Source organism: Pseudonaja textilis, chromosome 14 (assembly GCF_049901715.1).
Source record: "Pseudonaja textilis isolate UNSWEBS1 chromosome 14, rPseTex1.2, whole genome shotgun sequence".
NCBI lineage: Eukaryota > Metazoa > Chordata > Lepidosauria > Squamata > Elapidae > Pseudonaja > Pseudonaja textilis.
In genome coordinates this window covers 6,079,905-6,098,786 of record NC_142003.1, presented here as the reverse complement: position 1 = coordinate 6,098,786, position 18,882 = coordinate 6,079,905, and the positions used below count along the sequence as shown (strand labels likewise).

General features: G+C 43.2%; 1 protein-coding gene across 1 annotated transcript; it reads left to right on the top strand.

Moving 5' to 3' along the window:
- Positions 1-3,774: 3,774 nt before the first annotated feature.
- LOC113439002 (acyl-coenzyme A synthetase ACSM4, mitochondrial-like) lies at positions 3,775-18,053 on the top strand. The gene is made up of 13 exons (XM_026704635.2): positions 3,775-4,607; positions 6,033-6,243; positions 6,998-7,208; positions 8,150-8,293; positions 9,099-9,255; positions 10,066-10,145; positions 11,537-11,660; positions 12,502-12,582; positions 13,537-13,638; positions 14,803-14,930; positions 15,556-15,655; positions 16,467-16,586; positions 17,639-18,053. Exons 1-13 carry the CDS (start codon positions 4,410-4,412, stop codon positions 17,723-17,725), a joined length of 1,743 nt encoding a protein of 580 aa, XP_026560420.1. The 5' UTR covers positions 3,775-4,409; the 3' UTR covers positions 17,726-18,053.
- The last annotated feature ends 829 nt before the right edge of the window (positions 18,054-18,882 follow it).

Sequence of the window (18,882 nt, the reverse complement as noted above, 5' to 3'; positions counted from 1 at the left end):
CATCTGAACATTAAATAAAAATGCAAATAAGTGAAAGGACTATGGCGGGCATATTATATAAGACCCCAAAGCTTCATTCATAGTGTTCTTCTTACAGACTGCATCTGATTAAACAGGTAATTTCACAAGAAAGCTCTTGCTGTGGCTTCAAAAAAACAAAACAAAACAAAAACGATACAAGCAAAGAAGTCCAAGGAGGAAAGACCCATATAAATCAAGATGGTGCCCTCAAATATATGATTGAAAATCAGCCCTTGTTGTACCTGGAAAGGGGGCGGAGCTTTAATCACATATCACAGCTGCTATACTTTTTTCAACCACCAATGATTCTTCCTGTCATTCAGATGCCTTTGAAGAGATTTGACCTAGGGCATTCAACCGCAGAGAGAAGAAAACCAAGATTGTCTGCCCCAATTTAAAGCACTTACTGCATTCCTACAATCAAACTCTGCCTACTTTTTCCATTTTGGCTCCTCCACCTTTTTTTTCCCTGACCCCTTTCCTGAGTTTTCCAAAGAAGGAGTCCGTTCGTCCTCGCTCGGTGCTAGGATAATTGAGTTTAGGAGGTATTATTTAACCAATACAGTTAATACAATGGGAATGGTCTGGTGAGAACCAAAGTACAAGAATTGCAACACAGAATTGCAATATGGAAATCTCCTTTCCCCCCGTCACCTTTCTCTCCTTGCCAAGACTCTGTGGCTTTATCATTTTATTTTATTTTATTTTATTGAGTCTGGAGTGAATGAATTTATAGGGCCCCTTTCCTCTGAGCGTCTAGAGCTCACATTTGGAATGCAAGAAATCAACTCTGCACCACTGGAGACTGTCGGAGTTCTCATTCGGCAGCGTGAAAGTTGGGCGCCAAGACGATGGTGACTCACGCGGCGTTCCTCAGGCTAACACGACGCCAAGCCTAGAATATTTATGAGAGAAAGAAGGGCACGCTCCAAAAACATGTCACAAAAAGGAAGGGGATGTTGATTTGATGTTAGTCTCTCCCCACTACATCCGGAGTCAATTTCAATTAAGGTTTATGACATTTGTGTGCCACCGTCAGGAAAGGAAGTTGTGAAAAATGATGTCTCCTCCTTTCTTTTTTTTTTTAAGATGTCTCCATTCCCATGATAACAGTCTACAATTGTAAAGGTAAAGGTGAGAGGGAAGGTAAAGGTTCCCCTCGTACCTACGTGCTAGTCATTCCCGACTCTAGGGGGCAGTGGTCATCTCTGTTACAAAACCGAAGAGCCAGCGCTGTCCGAAGACGTCTCCATGGTCATGTGGCCGGCATGACTAAATGCCAAAGGCGCACAGAGGAACGCTGTTCCCTTCCCACCAAAGGGGTCCCTGCATTTTTTACGTGCTTTCGAACTGCTAGGTTGGCAGAAGCTGGGACAAGGAGCAGGAGCTCACTCCCTTACACGGCGCTAGGGGTTCGAACCGCCAGAGTGCTGATCTTTCTGATCGACAAGCTCAGCGAAGTTCAACTCAAATTGTATGTCAGCAATTTAAACTAGAGCGAAACCTATGCCCCAACCTAGACAAGAAATGTAAGTAGTGACTGATTACAGGCAATCCTTCATTTTCATTTAGTAACCATTCAAAGTTACAACGCCAGTGGAAAAAGTGACTTATGACCATTTTTCACACTTACGACTGTTCCAGCATTCCTGTGGTGGCGCGATCAAAATTGGCATATTTATGATGGTTGCAGTGTCCAGGGGTTGTGTGATCTCTTTTTGTGACCCTCTTACAAATAAAGACAGCGGGGAAGCCATATTTACTCAACATCCATGTTACTAATGGAATTACTGCAGTAATTCATTTAACAACGGTATCAAGAAGGGTTGTAAAATGGTGCAAAATTCACGTAACAAATGTTTCACTTAGCAACAGAAATTTCAAAGCCAAATTTACTTAACCACTGTGTTACTAATTTAACAACCGCAATGATTTACTTAACAATGGCAGCACGAACAGTTGTAGAATGGGGCAAAATTCACTTAAACTTACTTCACTGTGCATGTGCACACCTCCCAAATGATTTTCGTCCTCCCAGAGGCTTGAGGGAAGCCTTTGCAGGCCGAAAAATAGGCCCATTCCATCACTTCCTGTATTTTCGGAAACACCCAAAATGACGAAACGGGCCCATTTTTCGGCCTGCAAAGGCTGCAGAAGTTTTCCTCAAACCTCTGGGAGACCGAAAAAGGCCTCAAATGGGCTGAAAATCAGATGGGAGGTGCACTGTAGGTAAGTGGGGGTCGGAGGGAATTGCGCACGCATGCGCAGGGGGCGTGCGGGAGGGTGTACATTGCCTTTTGGTGTTGGCCTGCGCACACGCAAGCGTGCACACAATTTTTGGCACCAGAGTCCAAAATGGTTACCCACCACTGGTATAGCCCATAAAAAGAAAGAGAGACTTTTCACACAAGTGACGTGGTGTAAGATTAACATTTGATGACAAAATAATTCAGGAAAATGTAGCCACCTTTACCCTGCACAATAGGAGGTTCTGATTCAAAGTAAAGCATTAACTTTAACAATAATTTACCCCTTAAGTATTAAAGCATCCAATTTTTTTTTTCATCTGCCTTTCCTTCGGGGAGCTCACTTTCTAATGAGGAGGCTTTTAAATTATCTGCGCAGGTATATATTCTATTTTAAACATTTTTGTATCCTGAAAACATCTGCAAATTCCAGATTGAGTAGCCTTTTTTAATGAGCATCTGAAATAATAATTTATATTTGATCTAGATGCGTGTCTGTAGGAGTGAAAATATGAAGTAATTCATCCCGATATACATAGAACACCATATCTTGTTGAAGATGGTCACAAAAGAAATGGGACAGAAATTAATTGTGGGTTTTATGGGCAAATTTCCCAGGTATTTTAAGATGTAATGTACAGCTTTTGCCAGATCCCAGCAGATATCAGTTAAACTATACTTTAAAGAATTATATTCTCTAAAGAAGGGCCATTAACATTAATTTTGATTGATCGATGTGCCATCAAATAATTGTTGATTCTTAGCGATGCAAACGCTGCATTAAAGGTGTTTGATGATCCATTTGTACATCTGAAGGAGAATATTTGTGACTCAGGCTTGAGATGAGAGGTCCTTGGTGCTCTGTGACCTTGGTGGTTTTCTCACCAATGTTTTAGGATTCAAACTAGGTAATATCCATGCTAGTAAGGAGTCAGATTTGCTCTCTATTTATATTTTAATGGTGTGCACTGTCAATGTTGGAAGTGGAAGTGGTCTTGGAGATTCTTTACTTGGGCCGTTTACTGTTAAGTATGTTGGGCATGTATGCAAGAGTCGAGTCGAGTCAAGTCGAGTCGAATAGAATAGAATAGAATAGAATAGAATAGAATAGAATAGAATAGAATAGAATAGAATAGAATAGAATAAAGAATAGAGTAGAGTAGAATAGAGTAGAATAGAATAAAATATAGAGTAGAATACAGTAGGGTAGAATAGAGTAGAGTAGAATAGAATAGAATAGAGTAGAGTAGAATATAGAGTAGAGTAGAGTAGAGTAGAGTAGAGTAGAGTAGAGTAGAGTAGAGTAGGATAGAATAGATTAGAATAGAATAGAATAGAATAGAATAGAATAGAATAGAATAGAATAGAATAGAATAGAATTAGAATTAGAATTAGAATTGGAATTGGAATTGGAATTGAATAGAATAGAATTAGAACAGAACAGAACAGAACAGAACAGAATAGAATAGAATTCTTTATTGACCAAGTGTGATTGGACACACAAGGAATATGTTCTCAGTGTACATAAAGGAAAAAAATACATTCATCAAGAAGCATAAGATACAACACTTAGTGGTAGTCGTAGGTTACTAATAAGCCATCAAATCATACTAGGCAATAAATAAAACAACATAAATTGTAAAGATACAAGCAACCGGTTATAGTCATAAGCGGGGGAAGAGATAGGTACAAGGAAGGATGAGAAGAATAATAGTAATACAGACAATCAAGCTTGGAGAACATCAAGAAGCCCCTCATTGGAACATCTTCTTGGCCTTTTCAAGAGGCTTCTCCAACACCCAACTTCAAAAGGTACCAATATTTTTTCTATTCTTGCGTCTTCAGAATCTTTTTGCTTCCATTGAATACCATAATTAGATGATTCTGATCAGTGTAGATATAGACACATCTCAACATTGGAATATCTTTTTTAAGATCTTCATGACTACCAAGATGTACCAAGGTCTTTCAAGGTCATCCCTACTATTACAGCCTGAAACCCGAGGCCATAAAAATACATTTCTGCTTGGCTGTTAGGCAGCACGAAGCCTGCAAGCTCATTGGCTTCCTTGTTTAACCTTCATCACAATTCGCTCCCTCAGTTTTACTCCCTCTTTACTTTAGCTAGACGAGATACTACCCATGGTTGGTGCTATGAAGTTTCTCTCCAGGCTTCCTCGCTTCCAGTCTGCCACTGTTCCTACGTTCCCTTGCAAATTCAACCATCAAACCACTCATGCGTTTACATCTCTGACTAACTCAGATTCCGAGCCTCGAGATGTGCCAGAATATTTTAATTTTGCAAGCGATGTCCTTGACAAATGGAGCCAAAGAGAAAAGGTAAGGCTGCATAACATTTCTTGAGAATTTCTATTCGCTTTCCTTTTAATTCTCTAATAATATAGAGAGAAAGAATTTAACTTTAAGGTGACTCTTGACGATTAATTGTGGTTAATTTGGGCTGTTAATTTAATCATCACACAAGTAGTCCTTGATTCACAATCATTCATTTAGTGACCATTTGAAATTACAATGGGACTGAAAAAGTTATTTATGACTGTTTCTTGCACTTACAACCGTTGTAGCCTCTCCATGGTCACAAGCTTTGTGACCATGCTTTGTCAAATGGGGTCAAATGACCACCATTTGCAACTGATTAGAATTTCCACTGCTAAGGAAGGCAGTTGTTAAGTTAGTCGCACCAGATTTTACGACCTTCCTTGCCCTGGTTATTAAGTCAATCCCTGTTGTTGTAAAGTAAGTTGTGCTGCTATTAAGCAAATCTGGCATTCCCCCATTGACTTTTGGTTTTCAAAAGCCAGCTGGGTGGATCACAAGTGGCAATCACGTGATCATTGTAAATATGCACTGGTGGTGAAGCACCTAAATTTTGATCACGTGATTGTGGGAATGTTGCAATGGTTGTCACTCCAAAGTTCCGTTGTCCCTTTTTCCATTGCCGTTGTAACTTCAAATCTGGTTGTAAGTCAAGGACTATCCTCTACCTACCAATAACATTCTACAATTGTCCTAAGTCGGGGATGGCGAACCTTTTCGTTGTGGTGTGCTGAAAGTGTGCGCATGCCAGCACTCACAATACACTGCGCTCTGTTTCCCCTGCACATGCGTGCGCAACGCCCTCTCCTTACCTACACTGTGCATGCGCGCCTCCCAGTTGGTTTCCAGTGTTTCCCGGAAGTGATGAAATGGGCCCGTTTTTTTGGCCTCCTCAGGCTGCAGAGGCTTCCCTCAAGCTGCCGGGAGGGCGTAAACAGCCTCAAATGTGCCGAAAATCAGCTGGGAGGCACGTGCATGCACAGTGCAGGTAAGTTGGCTGGGGCTCACGTGCCTGCACAAATGGCTCTGCGTGCCACCTGTGACACCCGTGCCGTAGGTTCACCAGCATGACCCTAAATAATCCAGTAAAATTTACTGAGCAGTGCAGTGGCCTAGAGATGGGTGGAAGACACCCATCTCCCACTCAGAAGGTTGAGAGTTCGATTCTAGGCAGTGACTGATGTTTCTCTATTAGGACGCAAAAATACAGTACCTGCTGTGAACTCCGTGCAGGTGTCAGGAAGGGCATTCAGCCAGTAAACGCTTAGCTTCATTCAGTCTCCCAGACTCCGCCCTGATAAAAGGGATTACAGAGTTGTCTAAAGATATTAAAATAGAGTAAGATTTACTGCTAAGTCAGACTTCAAGACCAGGAGACCGTTCTATCTCTGAGGGTGTCCATATCGTTTCTCTTACATTGTCTGCCAGGAAGGGAAGAGACCTCCCAATCCAGCCTTCTGGTGGGTTAGAGAGAAGGGGGAAGAGGTGAAGTGGACCTTTGAGGAGCTGAGCTACTTGTCCAGGAAGGCTGCCAATGTGCTCTCAGAGGCCTGTAACCTGTGCAAGGGCAATCGACTCCTGATGATACTTCCAAGGGTCCCCGAGTGGTGGCTGCTCAGCTTGGCTTGCATCCGAACAGGTCAGTCCAAAGGGTGTTCATGTAGCAGAAATCTTGTAATGGTATGTGGAGAAGACCTTGGCAGATGGATGGAGCAAAGAGAGGGTGCGTAGGGCATGGTCAGATAAGAGGCTGGGCAACCACTTGTCTGTGATGGTATTGGCCAGCGTCTCCTGCTTGAGCAAGGGGTTGGACTAGAAGACCTCCAAAGTCCCTTCCAACTCTGTTTATTCTATTCTATTCTATATTCTCCTCCTCCTCCTCCTCTTGACAAATGTATCTTTTCTTTTATGTACACTGGGAGCATTTGCACCAAGACAAATTCCTTGTGTGTCCAATCAGACTTGGCCAATAAAGAATTCTATTCTATTCTATTCTATTCTATTCTATTCTATTCTATTCTATTCTATTCTATTCTATTCCATTCCATTCCATTCCATTCCATTCTAATTCTTTTCTTATTGTACCCTAGGACTATCATTAAGCGTTGTACCTGATGATTCTTGACGAACGTACCTTTTCTTTTATGTACACTGAGAGCATTTTCACCAAGACAAATTCCTTGTGTGTCCAATCACAATTGGCCAATAAAAGAATTCTGTAAAAAGAATTCTTAAAAAAACCAACCAAGCTAAGAGAGCACCAAGGAACCCTAAAAGTAGAATAAGCTCCTCTGATTGTTATTTCCTCTCTGGTTGACCTAGCAAACCGGACAAATGCAGACTGTTTCCCTCTTTTCCTTTTTTTCTCAACCTCCTTTGTTCTGCTTTGCCAGGCGTTGTCTTCATTCCAGCTACAATCCTTTTGACCGCTCCAGACATATTATACAGACTCCAGCAATCCAAAGTCAGTTGTATTGTTGCCAACGAGGCTACTGCACCATTAGTAGATGCTGTGGGGTCTGAATGCAGCTGGCTGAAAACTCGGATCCTGGTTTCCAAGAGCCACAAAAGGGAAGGTTGGCTGAACTTCCATGATTTGCTACAGTGAGTATCTTTCCTGTTGCTTCAAGACCTTTGTGGTACCAAGAGAGATCATCTATAAATGTTACCTATAGAGGATGAAAATCCTGGCATTTCTGCCAAATAGTATCTAAACTCACAAGCTTTATTGTCTACAGGTAGACTCATTTGTCTATTTCTATTTCTATCTAGAGATTTCTTGGGCTAACCTCCATATGTTGCTTGGCTCTGCTAACTTGCTCTGCTCCTAAATATCTGCGGAGCTCCTCAGTCATCCATTCCAGGTCATGGTTGTCCCAAAGGTGCTTTTTGCATCCTTTTAGAGAGTTGTTGAGGCCACTTGTAGGTTTGTCTGTGTCCTCGGGGTCACCTGAGTAGTGCCAATGGGTGTGGAGCTTCCTTGGAACTGCTGCAGATAAACCTCCAAGTCAGTGGTGGGATTAAAAAAATTTTTTACTACTGGTTCTGTGGGCGTGACTTGGTGGGCGTGGCATGACTTGGTGGGTGTGGCTTCATGGGCGTGGCAGAGGAAGGATACTGCAAAATCTCCATTCCTTCCCCACCCCACTAACCTGCTTTCCAGCTCCGTTCTCCTGTGCAGGGCAACCAAAGAAGACCCAGCCAGTCAACTGGGAGTCAATGGGAGGCAGAGAAGAGATGGAGATGGCAGGGCCAGTCAGAGGTGGGATTTGCCAGTTCTCCAAACCACTCAAAATTTTTGCTACCAGATCTCCAGAACTGGTCAGAACCTTCTGAACAACCACCTCCGCTCCAAGTGACCTCAACGACCCTCTAAAAAGGATGCAAATAACCAGCTCTGTCTGCCAGGAATATAAATCCTTCCGTTCCCCACCATCCTGTCAGAGCTGAAGAAGCTCCTTGGATGAGAAGTGAAACATCTTCAAAGAAAGTCCAGCTTCCTCTTGAAAAAAGCACCTTTGGGTTTCCCTCCTTCTGTTTTGCAGAGCCGCCTCTGACCAGCATCAACCTGTCCAGACGAAGTGTCTTGATCCGATGACCATCTACTTTACCAGTGGGACCATGGGCTACCCCAAAATGGTGCAACATTCCCACGGCAGTTTGGGCTTTGGGCTGGCCAGTGTTGCAAGGTAGTTCAATGGGGTCTGCAATTTGACCCATCTCTATGTATTTACTTAACCAATCTTTCGCTTAGCAACAGAAATGTTGGGCTTGACGGTGGTCTTAAGTCGAAGAATTACCTGTATCACAACTTCTGAGAGAAAGGTTTGGATGAACTTAACTTGCGGCTTCTTTGACCTGACCCCTTTCAAGCATGATCACCCCTATGATGGCTGCCTGCAATTTGGCAGTTCGATTCTGACCGTGATTTTGAGGTTGACTCAGCCTTCCATCCTTCTGAGGTGGGTAAAATGAGGACCAAGATTGTTGAGGGCCATAGGCTGACTCTGTAAACTGCTTAGAGAGGTCTGGAAAGTTCTGTGAAGCGGTATATAAGTCTGCTATTGCTTGGGAAGGAAGGAAGGAAGGAAGGAAGGAAGGAAGGAAGGAAGGAAGGAAGGAAGGAAGGAAGGAAGGAAGGAAGGAAGGAAGGAAGGAATTCAGCTAGAAGGAAGAAGGAAGGAAGGAAGGGAGGGAGGGAGGGAGGGAGGGAGGGAGGGAGGAAGGAAGGCATAGTGGCAGAGTGGTTACAATGCAGTGTTTCAGGCTAACTCTGCCCACTGCCAGGAGTTCAATCAAGGTTGACTCAGTTTTCCATCCTTCCAAGGTGGGTAAAATGAGGACCCAGATTGTTGGAGGCAAGAGGCTGACTCCGTAAACCTCTTGGAGAGGGCTGTAAAGCACGGTGAAATGGTATATAATTCTAAGTGCTATTGCTATAGTTTGAGTCTTTAATGTCATCCACAAAATATCTATTGGTTTTTTTATTAACAGAGAATGGATGGATCTGACTTCTTCGGACATTATATGGGGTCTTTCTGATCCTGGCTGGATAAAATTTGCCATTGGATCTTTCTACTCTCCTTGGAGCCAAGGATCGTGTATATTTCAACATGGTTTTCTCCAGTTTGATCCCAAAGTAGTTCTGGAGGTAAGAACCCGGGTGCCCTTAAGTCCCGTACAGATAGACAATGATATCACCCCCAAAGATATGTATAATGGCTGATTAACACTCCCAAATTGTCTGAAAAAGTTTACGGCTTTCTTCATTACAATTCGAACTTGAGAAAAATCAGTATCCACTCTATATCCATACCTCCCCTGTTCATGGAGATTTTCAATCACCCAGGTTGTAGTTCTCCCAGAATTATTAACTTATTTATGTTTGTAGTTTACATAGTTTGTATCTTTTGTGATTGTAAGCCACCAGAATTACCTTGAGGTAAGATGGGTGGCCCAGAAGTGTTATTCAGCAGGTTCTGACCGGTTCTGGAGAACTGCTAGCGAAAATTTTGAATAGTTCGGAGAACCGGCAAATCCCACCTCAGACTGGCCCCGCCCCAGTCTATTCTCCGCCTCCCATGGAGTCCCAGCTGATTGGCTGGGTCTTCTTTGGTTGCCCTGCACAGGAGAACGGAGCTGGAAAGCAGGTTAGTGGGGTGAGGAGGGAATGGGATTTTGCAGTAACCTTCACCTGCAGTGAGGTGGGAATGAAAATTTTATCATATCCTTCCCCTGTCATGTTCACAAAGCTATGCACTCAGAACTGGTAGTAAAATTTTTTGAATGGCCTATAGATTTTATAAACAAGCATGGTGTACACTAGTATCTAAAACAGAGTTATAAGGGAACCCTACAAGGGTTGGTTATTTGTTTATGCATTACTCAATTAACATGTCTCTATGCCAACTACCAAATCTCACTCAATGGTATTAAATGTGGCTTCCTCCCTTTTACTCAGTCTCTTGCCAAGTATCCGGTGACAACCTTTTGTGGCACACCGACCATATTTCGGATGCTGCTCCAACACAACCCTAGCAGGTACAACTCATTTACATAAGAAGGACACCATTTTGTGGTGCTTTAGCTCTTGTGTAATTCTGTATCACTTTTGGAAGATGTGAAGGACTGGAATGGGGACAAATTATCCCAGAGAAGATCTATCTATGTCAGAGGTGGGGAACGATGGCTCCTCTATGGCTTGTGGTGTGATGACCCAAAGGGGCGTGGCACAAAGGCAACACAGTCAGATAAGCAATAAGAATCCCTTCATTATCTCCAACTTTGCCCTCAATGTCCTGGTTACCTTTTGGCTGGAGAAAAACTCTCCCGGGAACAGCCTTTGGCTGCAGAAAATTAAGTCCAAAACATGAGCAACACAAACTGTAACTTAAAATCCAAACAAGCCAAACTGAAGTAGTTAGTTTGGAAGAGTAGGAGCAAGAATGTCAGACTTGAAGGCACGGCAAAACTCGCATGGTTGAGAAGACGCCAGGAACACAGATAAGGATAAAGTCACATTTGCTCCCAGCAGCCTGACTCACGCAGCTGACTTTCTTATCAACTGTCATCCCAGCTGTGGCTAATGAAGGGAATCAGGGCCTTTTCCTCCCCTGTAAGCTATGTTGCTCCCTTTTCCGTTCCTCCCTACGTTCCCTAGGATGAAGAGGGGGTGGGCCTGGTTCTTCCTCTGAACCCCCTCTCCCTTGCTCTTCCTCTCCCCTGCTCTGCCCAGCTGGACTTTGCCCTTCCCCAGTCTCCTGCACAGCCAACAGAGCCACACTCCCACTCCCTGTCAACTGCTCAGCTTCCTACTCGGATTCAGACTCTGACAGGGACATGACACATGGACTTCAAATCCCAGAGCATGCCTGACTGAGGAATTCTGGGAATTGGAGTCCACAAGTCATAGAGCGGCCATCTTTTCCCATTTCTGATCTATGGTGTTGCTAAGAAATGACACCAACTTAATGGCATGTAAGAATAGTTCTTGACTTACAATCCCAATGGAGCCCAACATTTCTGTTGCTAAGGGAGACATTTGTTCAGTGAATTTTGTCCCATTTCACAACCTTCCATGCCACCGTTTGTTAAGTGAATCACTGCAATTGTTAAATTAGTAACATGACCGTGAAGTGAATCCCCATTGATTTTGCTGGTTAAAATGTCGTAAAAGAGGCTCCGGGACACTGCCACCGTCATAAATACAAGTCCGTTGCCAAGCATGTGAATTTTGATCACATGCTGCAACAGTTGTAAGTGTGAAAAATGGTTGTAAGCCTCTTTTTCCAGTGCCCTTCAAACGGTCACAATGAACTGCTGTAAGTCGAGGACTGTCTGTAATTAATCCAAGCAATCCCTTCTTCATATTTTGGAGACTCCTTGGAGATCCCTTCTCCAAAGAACATTGCTTTCTCCTTCTCTTCATTCAGGTATACGTTCAAGAGTCTGCACACCTGCTTGGGTGGCGGAGAACCATGTAACCTAGACGTGCTCAAAGAGTGGAAGGAAGAAACTGGATTCGATATCGGGGAAGGCTACGGGCAGACAGAAAGTGTAAGTTTGCAACCAGTTGGGTCTTTAATATAAATGTTCAGGGTGAAAAAGCGCGCAACACAAATGTATGGAATTTTCCCAGACTCAACTCAGCTGAGAGCCTGGCTTCAGTCCACAAAGCCAGCAGGTAAGCATGTAGGCACTTGTGTCAGAAGCACCGAGGTCCTTCTGGGTTGAAAAGATTAGCCCGTGACTGTTCTGACCAAGGCTTCCTGAGACACCAACAAACACACATAAAAATCCAAAACTCCCTTATTTTAGCCTCGGTGACGCAGTGGTTAGAGTGCAGTACTGCAAGTTACTCCTACTGCAATTTGGCAGATCGAATCCCACCAGGCTCAAGGTTGACTCAGCCTTCCCTCCTTCCCTGGTGGGTCAAATGAGGACCCAGATTGTTGGGGGCAAGAGGTTGACTCTGTAAAGTGCTTAGAGAGGGCTGCAAAGCTCTGTGAAGCTTTATATAAGGCTAAGTGCTATTGCTATTGCCCTTCCTTCCTTCCTTCCTTCCTTCCTTCCTTCCTTCCTTCCTTCCTTCCTTCCTTCCTTCCTTCCTTCCTTCCTTCCTTCCTTCCTTCCCTCCTTCCTTTCATCTGTAGTGCGCAGTGGGTAGAATGCAGCATTGCAAACTAAGTCTGCCCACTGCCAGGAGTTTGATCCCAACCGGCTCAAGGTTGACTCTGCCTTCCATTCTTCCCTGGTGGGTAAAATGAGGACCCAGATTGTTGAGGGCAAGAGGCTGACTCTATAAACCGCTTAGAGAGGGCTGGAAAGCACCATGAAGCGGTATATAAGTCTAAGGGCTATTGCTATTAATTGCACTCTCTATAATTTGTCCTCACAGTCCTTGCTATGCAGCAGCAGAAAAGGACTGAAAATTAAACCTGGATTCATTGGAAAACCTCTTTCTGGCGTTGATGTCCGGGTAAGTCCATTTTGTCATGGACATCGTCAATGCAGGTAGTCCTCAACTTACAACAGCTTGTTTACAACAGTGGCCTTTCGTAGTTACAATTGCCCTGAGAAAAGGCAACTTTAGGACCGTTTTCCACTCTTAACAACCATGGCAGCATCCCTGTTGCTCACGTGATCAAAGTTCAGATGCTTGACAACTGATAACAGATAATCCGAGTTGGAAGGAACCTTGTAGGTCATCTAGTCTAACCCCCTGCCCAAGCAGGAGACCTAACATCATTTCTGACAGATGGCAGTCCAACCTCTTCTTGAAGGTTTCAAGTGATGGCACTCCCACAACTTCTGAGGGCAACTTCTGTTTCATGGGTTGATTGTCCTTCCTGTCATAAAGTTTCTCCTTATTTCCAGGTTGAATCTCTCCTTGTTCAGTTTCCATCCATTATTCCTTGTCTGGCCTTCGGGTGCCTTGGAGAATAACTTGACCCCCTCCTCCTCTCTGTGGCAGCCCCTCAAATATTGGAAGGCTGCTGTCCTGTCTCCCCTGGTCCTTCTCTTCCCTAGACTAGCCATGATTCATGTTTACAATAGTTGCTGCACCTCGGGGTCATGTGATTCCTTTTTTTGTGACCTTCTGACAAGCAATGAAAATGGAGGAGACGTAGGCTCACTTAACAACAATGTTATGAAGTTCACAGCCGCAGTGATCCGCTTAACAATGGTGGCAAGAACGATTGTAAAACAGGGTGAAACTCACTTACCAAATTGCAGACTTAACCATGGATATTTGGGGTTTGATTGTGGTCATAAGTCAAGGACTACCTGAATTATAAGGTGGGATAATTCCTTGGCATAGCATAAACTAATCCCATGAGAATTGTACATTACAATGAATCTGCTAGCCAAGGAGGTCCCGTCGGGGGGGAAAACACCAAAAGGGAATCCATGAATGACCATTTCTTTCTAGATCATTGATGAAAATAACAATTGTCTTCCTCCTGGAGAAGAAGGAGACATCGCCGTGAAGATCAAGCCACGAAGGCCTGTGGGACTTTTCAGTGGTTATGTGGTAAGGAAGAACCCCCTCAAACAACTGAGCAAAATTCAAGAAGTAGAGGAGTTTAGGGGTGACAGCACCAGCCATTGTCCCTCAGCCCTAGTAATGATCAGGGAGAACCTACAGAAATGACCAAGGATGAAGCTTCAAATGAAACTTCAGTCCTTCTCAGTTCCCAAAGTGAAAGTTGGAAAGCTACAACAAAGGTGACAATTGTTGGTTCCAAAGACCACTCCACACCAATTCACTTTGGGCGAATCAGTGATGTTAGGGTGAACATAGGGAGATTGTATCTAATTGGATAATTGCTGACCAATGACAAACTTCAAAAATTTTGAACAGAGATGGTTGAGAACATGATAGATAGACAGACAGACAGACAGACAGACAGACAGACAGACAGACAGATGATAGAATTCTTTATTGGCCAAGTGTGATTGGACACCCAAGGAATTTGTCTTGGTGCAAATGCTCTCAGTGTACATAAAAGAAAAGATACATTCATCAAGGGTCAAGAATCATCAGGCACAACATTTAATAATAGTCATAGGGTACAATAAGCAATCAAATCAAACTAGGAAACAGTCAATATAAATCATAAGGATACAAGCAACAAAGTTATAGTCATAGAGTCATAAGTAGGAGAGATGGGAAAGGAAGGATGGGAGGATTAATAGTAATAGTAATAATAATGCAGACTTAGTAAATAGTTTGACAGTGTTGAGGGAATTATTTGTTTAGCAGAGCAATGGCGTTCAGGAAAAAACTGTCTAATTGTTCTGGTGTGCAGGGCTCTATAGCATCATTCTGAGGGAGTTGAAACAATTTATGTCCAGGATGTGAGGGGTCTGTAAATATTTTCACAGCCCTCTTTTTGGCTCATGCAGTATATAGGTCCTCAATGAAAGGCAGGTTGGTAGTAATTGTTTTTTTCTGCACTACTAATTACCCTCTGAAATCTGTGTCTGCCTTGTTGGGTTGCAGAACCAAAGCAGTTTGCGATCCTGTGGGTTTCAGCAAACTGAATTATGAGGCTAGGGCCCATGCACACCCTATGGAGTTTCTACCCTGTGATAGTCCAGTAATGGATCACATTCACAAGTGTAGCCTCACTCGATGTTTGCAGCCACCCAGCAGAGAATGTGAAATGTGGATTGCCTGCTTCTTTACCCTTAGAACGATCCAGAAAAAACTGCCGCTACAGAACGTGGAGACTACTACATCACTGGAGACAGAGGTCTCATGGATGAAGATGGATACGTCCAGTTCATTGCAAGAGCAGACGATATCATCCTGTCTTCTGGGTAGACTTTGTTTGCTAATGCTTTGCAAGATATCCAAAATGCTTAACGCCAACAATGGCAATGCAAAATCTGAGGTGCATTCATAGGCCAGCTACTCAATCCTGTACCACAATGACAAACTATCATCCCCAAACACACACATACACACACCCCATGCACACAGAGAGAGAGAGAGAGAGAGAGATTCCATCAACATGAATAAAATCAAAACTCATGGAAATGAGGTTAACAATTCCATCAGCACCTTTAAAACATTTCCATCAATGAATTGAAATTTTGAGGTCTCCAAGGTGTTTACTGAGATTGGCTCTTTCCATTCAGTGATCTTCCAATTTCCATGTTCTACTTTTTATGCATGCTCAGAGATACTTTGGCTCCTTCAACTGAAGCATAAAAGCAAATTCTTGGTAAATACATCAGACACAATAACTTGCCAAAATCAAATGCTTCCCGTTAAGTTTGGGAAGCAATTAAGTATTTGAATTCTATGTCCTAGTACCCATTAACCTTTGGTCTATCAACATCTGGACAGCCACCAAGTGCAGCGACTCTTCAGAGACCAAACTGGAGCTTTTAGCCTTCAACCTGCAGAGTCTCCCTTGATTAACAGTATTCTCCTATTTAGATATCGCATTGGTCCATTTGAAGTGGAGTACGCTTTGATGAAACACCCTGCAGTAGCTGAAGCCGCTGTTGTTAGCAGCCCAGATCCCATCAGAGGAGAGGTAAAGTGCCCATAATGCTGTGTGTTGGGTCCAACAAGGGTTTAGAACATAATCACTCCAGGTCACCTAATTGCTGAGATTTCAGTTTTCGTGGTCAGTTGTCCTTGACTTCTGTAGTTTCTCAGTCAAGAAAAGGCTTCAGAAAGGGCTACTCCATAGTCCACATTATGAAGGGGTCGAGATCACCTCTCACAAGGCTTATGCTGAACCTAGGAAGTTATGATGCAACGGATCTCTTCTTCAGTGCTATTTTAATCTATGAAGCTCTCCGGGGTCCTGAAAATGACCAAATCTAGTTTCTTAGTCACACAGTCAACCAGATGGGTTAGACTGGATTTGACATTTTGACCCATCTCTTGTATCCTTCCTAAAAATCTGAGATAAGCAGGTGTTGGTGTTTGATGGTGTTAGAGGCCTAGTTGCAAGATGTAAGCTGTTTTGAGTAAAGTTTGCCTTTTGCAATTGATTGGTGGTGGTTATGTCAACACCGACGGTATTCAAGGAATGGCCTGGTTGTTTGGGATTGCACCCAGGGTATCTATCACTATTGGTATTATCATCATTATTGTCACTAATGTTATTATTAAGAGTTCATCCTATAGTGCCAGAAAGCTAACTTTGCACAAATCTTCAAAGCCGTTGCTAATTCTACTAGCAATGCTAATATTCCATTGCTATTATTAATTATTATTAATAATAATATTAACTCTTGCTAATAATAATACTGCCATGGTGAATAGGCGGCAATATAAATTCAATCAAATAAATAAATAAATAACTCATCTTCTTTTTTACCCTGACTTGGCTGTAGGTGGTAAAAGCTTTTATCATCCTAACACCTGCCTACCAATCACAAGACCAAGAGAAATTAAGTTTGGAGCTGCAAGGACACGTGAAGAAAATGACAGCTCCATATAAGTACCCCAGAAAGGTGAGTACTTGGCACAACAAGAGGCTCAAGTCTTGTTTGGCTTCAACCACTGATAGGATCTTGAAGGTTGCTGAAATGATGCCATCTCCAAGGTCACTCTGGCTAAAGTCTGAGTGGCTGGGCTAATTCCTCCTGCTCATGAAAAAAATACAATCAGATAAGAGACAGCTGTGCCCACAGAAGGTGTGGGGTACCGCACAAAGGCAACACAGTCAAATAAGCAAGAAGAGTCGTTTTATTATCTCCAACTTTGCCCCCCGCCCCCCATGTCCAGGTTACCTTCGACTGGAGAAAAACTCTCCCAGGAACAGTCTTTAAGTGGAGGAAATTCAGTCCGAAAACAAAATACATACAAACTTTAACTAAAAATCCAAACAAACCACTCTGCAGTAATTAACTTGACAGGGCAGGAGAAGGAATTGCAGACTTGAAAAGCCAGCAAAACACACACAGTTGGGAAGACGGCAGGAACACAGATAAGCCTCGACAATACAAGATAATTCACGATATGCTCCCAACAACTTGCTGTGCACAGCTTCCCTTTTTAAACACTGTGTTCCCAGCTGCAGCTAATGAAGGGAATCAGGGCCCTTTCCTCTCCCATAAGCCACACAACCCACGTTGCTCCCTTGTCCATTCCTCCCTGCGTGCCCTAGGATGAAGAGTGGGTGGGCCTGGGTCTTCTTCCGAATTCCCTCTCCCTTGCTCTACCTCTCCCCTGCTCTGCCTAGCTGGGCTTTAACCTTCCCCAGTTTCCTCTACAGCCAACAGAGCCACACTCTCACTCCCTGTCAGCTGCTTGGCCTCCTCTGAATCAGATTCCAACATGACAGAAGAAATGACAGAAGAAATGAAGTGTAGCAAACATCTCAGAAGAGATTCTTAGGCTGTAAAGGCGAGGGATACTTTTAGACTTGCAAAGTTTTGTTAATGCAGCTTTAAACAACTAGTATTCCTAGTTTTCTTGTTTAGAGTCTACCTTGAAGGGCTGACAGTTTTTTCTCTCTCTTTTTTTTTTTTAAAAAAAATACAATGCATTCTGTTTTCATTAGATCGAGTTTGTTCAAGACCTACCCAAAACCATTTCTGGAAAAATCAAAAAGAGATTGCTGAGAAAAAAAGAATGGGAGACAGCCTAATGGACTCTGGAGCTAATTATGGACTTGGGGAGATTTTCTTTGTGTTGTTTTACTTTTGTAATGTGGCCAGAATCAGCGATGAGATCAGCGATCAGCTGGTGACTTTGGGCGATTAATAGGAGACGGTGAGTTCTAGTCCCGCCTTAGGCATTTATAAAAGCAGCTGGGTGCCTTTGGGTCAGTCCCTCTCTCTCAGCCCAACTCACTTCACAGGGTTGTTGTTGTTGTGGGGAACAATAGGAGGAGGAAATTGTGTGGGATATGTTCTCCGCCTCGACTTCTTTGTAAAAATAATACAAATAAATAAATATTTAATAAATAAATACACTTAGGGACCAGACGATTTACCATCTAGAAAAGGATGGGCAATGCAGCCCATCATCTTCTTTTAATGACCCCATAATCCCTTGCAGGCTGGAGTCTGGGAAGCTGAATGGAGCTAGCAGACCGTTTAATGGCCAGATGCCCTTCCTGTCACCAGTATGGTGTTTTGTTCAGCAGATATATGGGGCAACTCAGCCCATATTAGCCTCAAATCCCTTTCTTTTGCAGTTCTCGACTGCCCACCAACACCAACACTCCCCCCCACACACAGAGCACCTTGTGAAATTTGGAAGGACCATTTTCCTTCTCTCTTGATCCACCAAAGGATGTGAACTCGCTTGATATGGATAACAGCAACACAAAATCCCCAATCCCTACCTAGAAAGATTCTCTAATCTGATCCAACTTTTGCTGTGACACATTGACACTGTTATGTCTCCAAACTTCACAGAAACTCAGCTAGGGGCTCTTCCAAACCCCAGCAAAACCCCAGCAGCCCACGCCTGTATCCCACCGGTCATGCGGAAGATCCTATGCAATTTTGGCCGTGGTTTGCCCTCCAAACTTGTTCCAATTTAGCGTCTGAACATTTCATTATCAGCCTAGGTCACATCAACAGCAGGATTTTCTTGTCCTGTTCCTCTTTAGATTATAAACGTCCTGTGTATACAATTATCAATTATACCCTCTACAATTTCAACAAACGGTTGCCAGTTAGAAAAATTAATACCTCCGTCTGGAAGGTGGGATATCGAATTTCGAAAGCATCTCAAATGCCCAATTTGCTGTTCTGTATCCCCGTAAGCAAACGGAAATGGCTTTTTCCATGTAAA

Coding starts and splice junctions, on each gene's coding strand:
- LOC113439002 (XM_026704635.2), top strand. CDS start 4,410: ATGGTTGGTGCTATGAAGTTTCTCTCCAGGCTTCCTCGCTTCCAGTCT. Junction 4,608..6,032: donor AATGGAGCCAAAGAGAAAAG/GTAAGGCTGCAT, acceptor ATTGTCTGCCAG/GAAGGGAAGAGACCTCCCAA. Junction 13,639..14,802: donor GACTTTTCAGTGGTTATGTG/GTAAGGAAGAAC, acceptor CTTTACCCTTAG/AACGATCCAGAAAAAACTGC.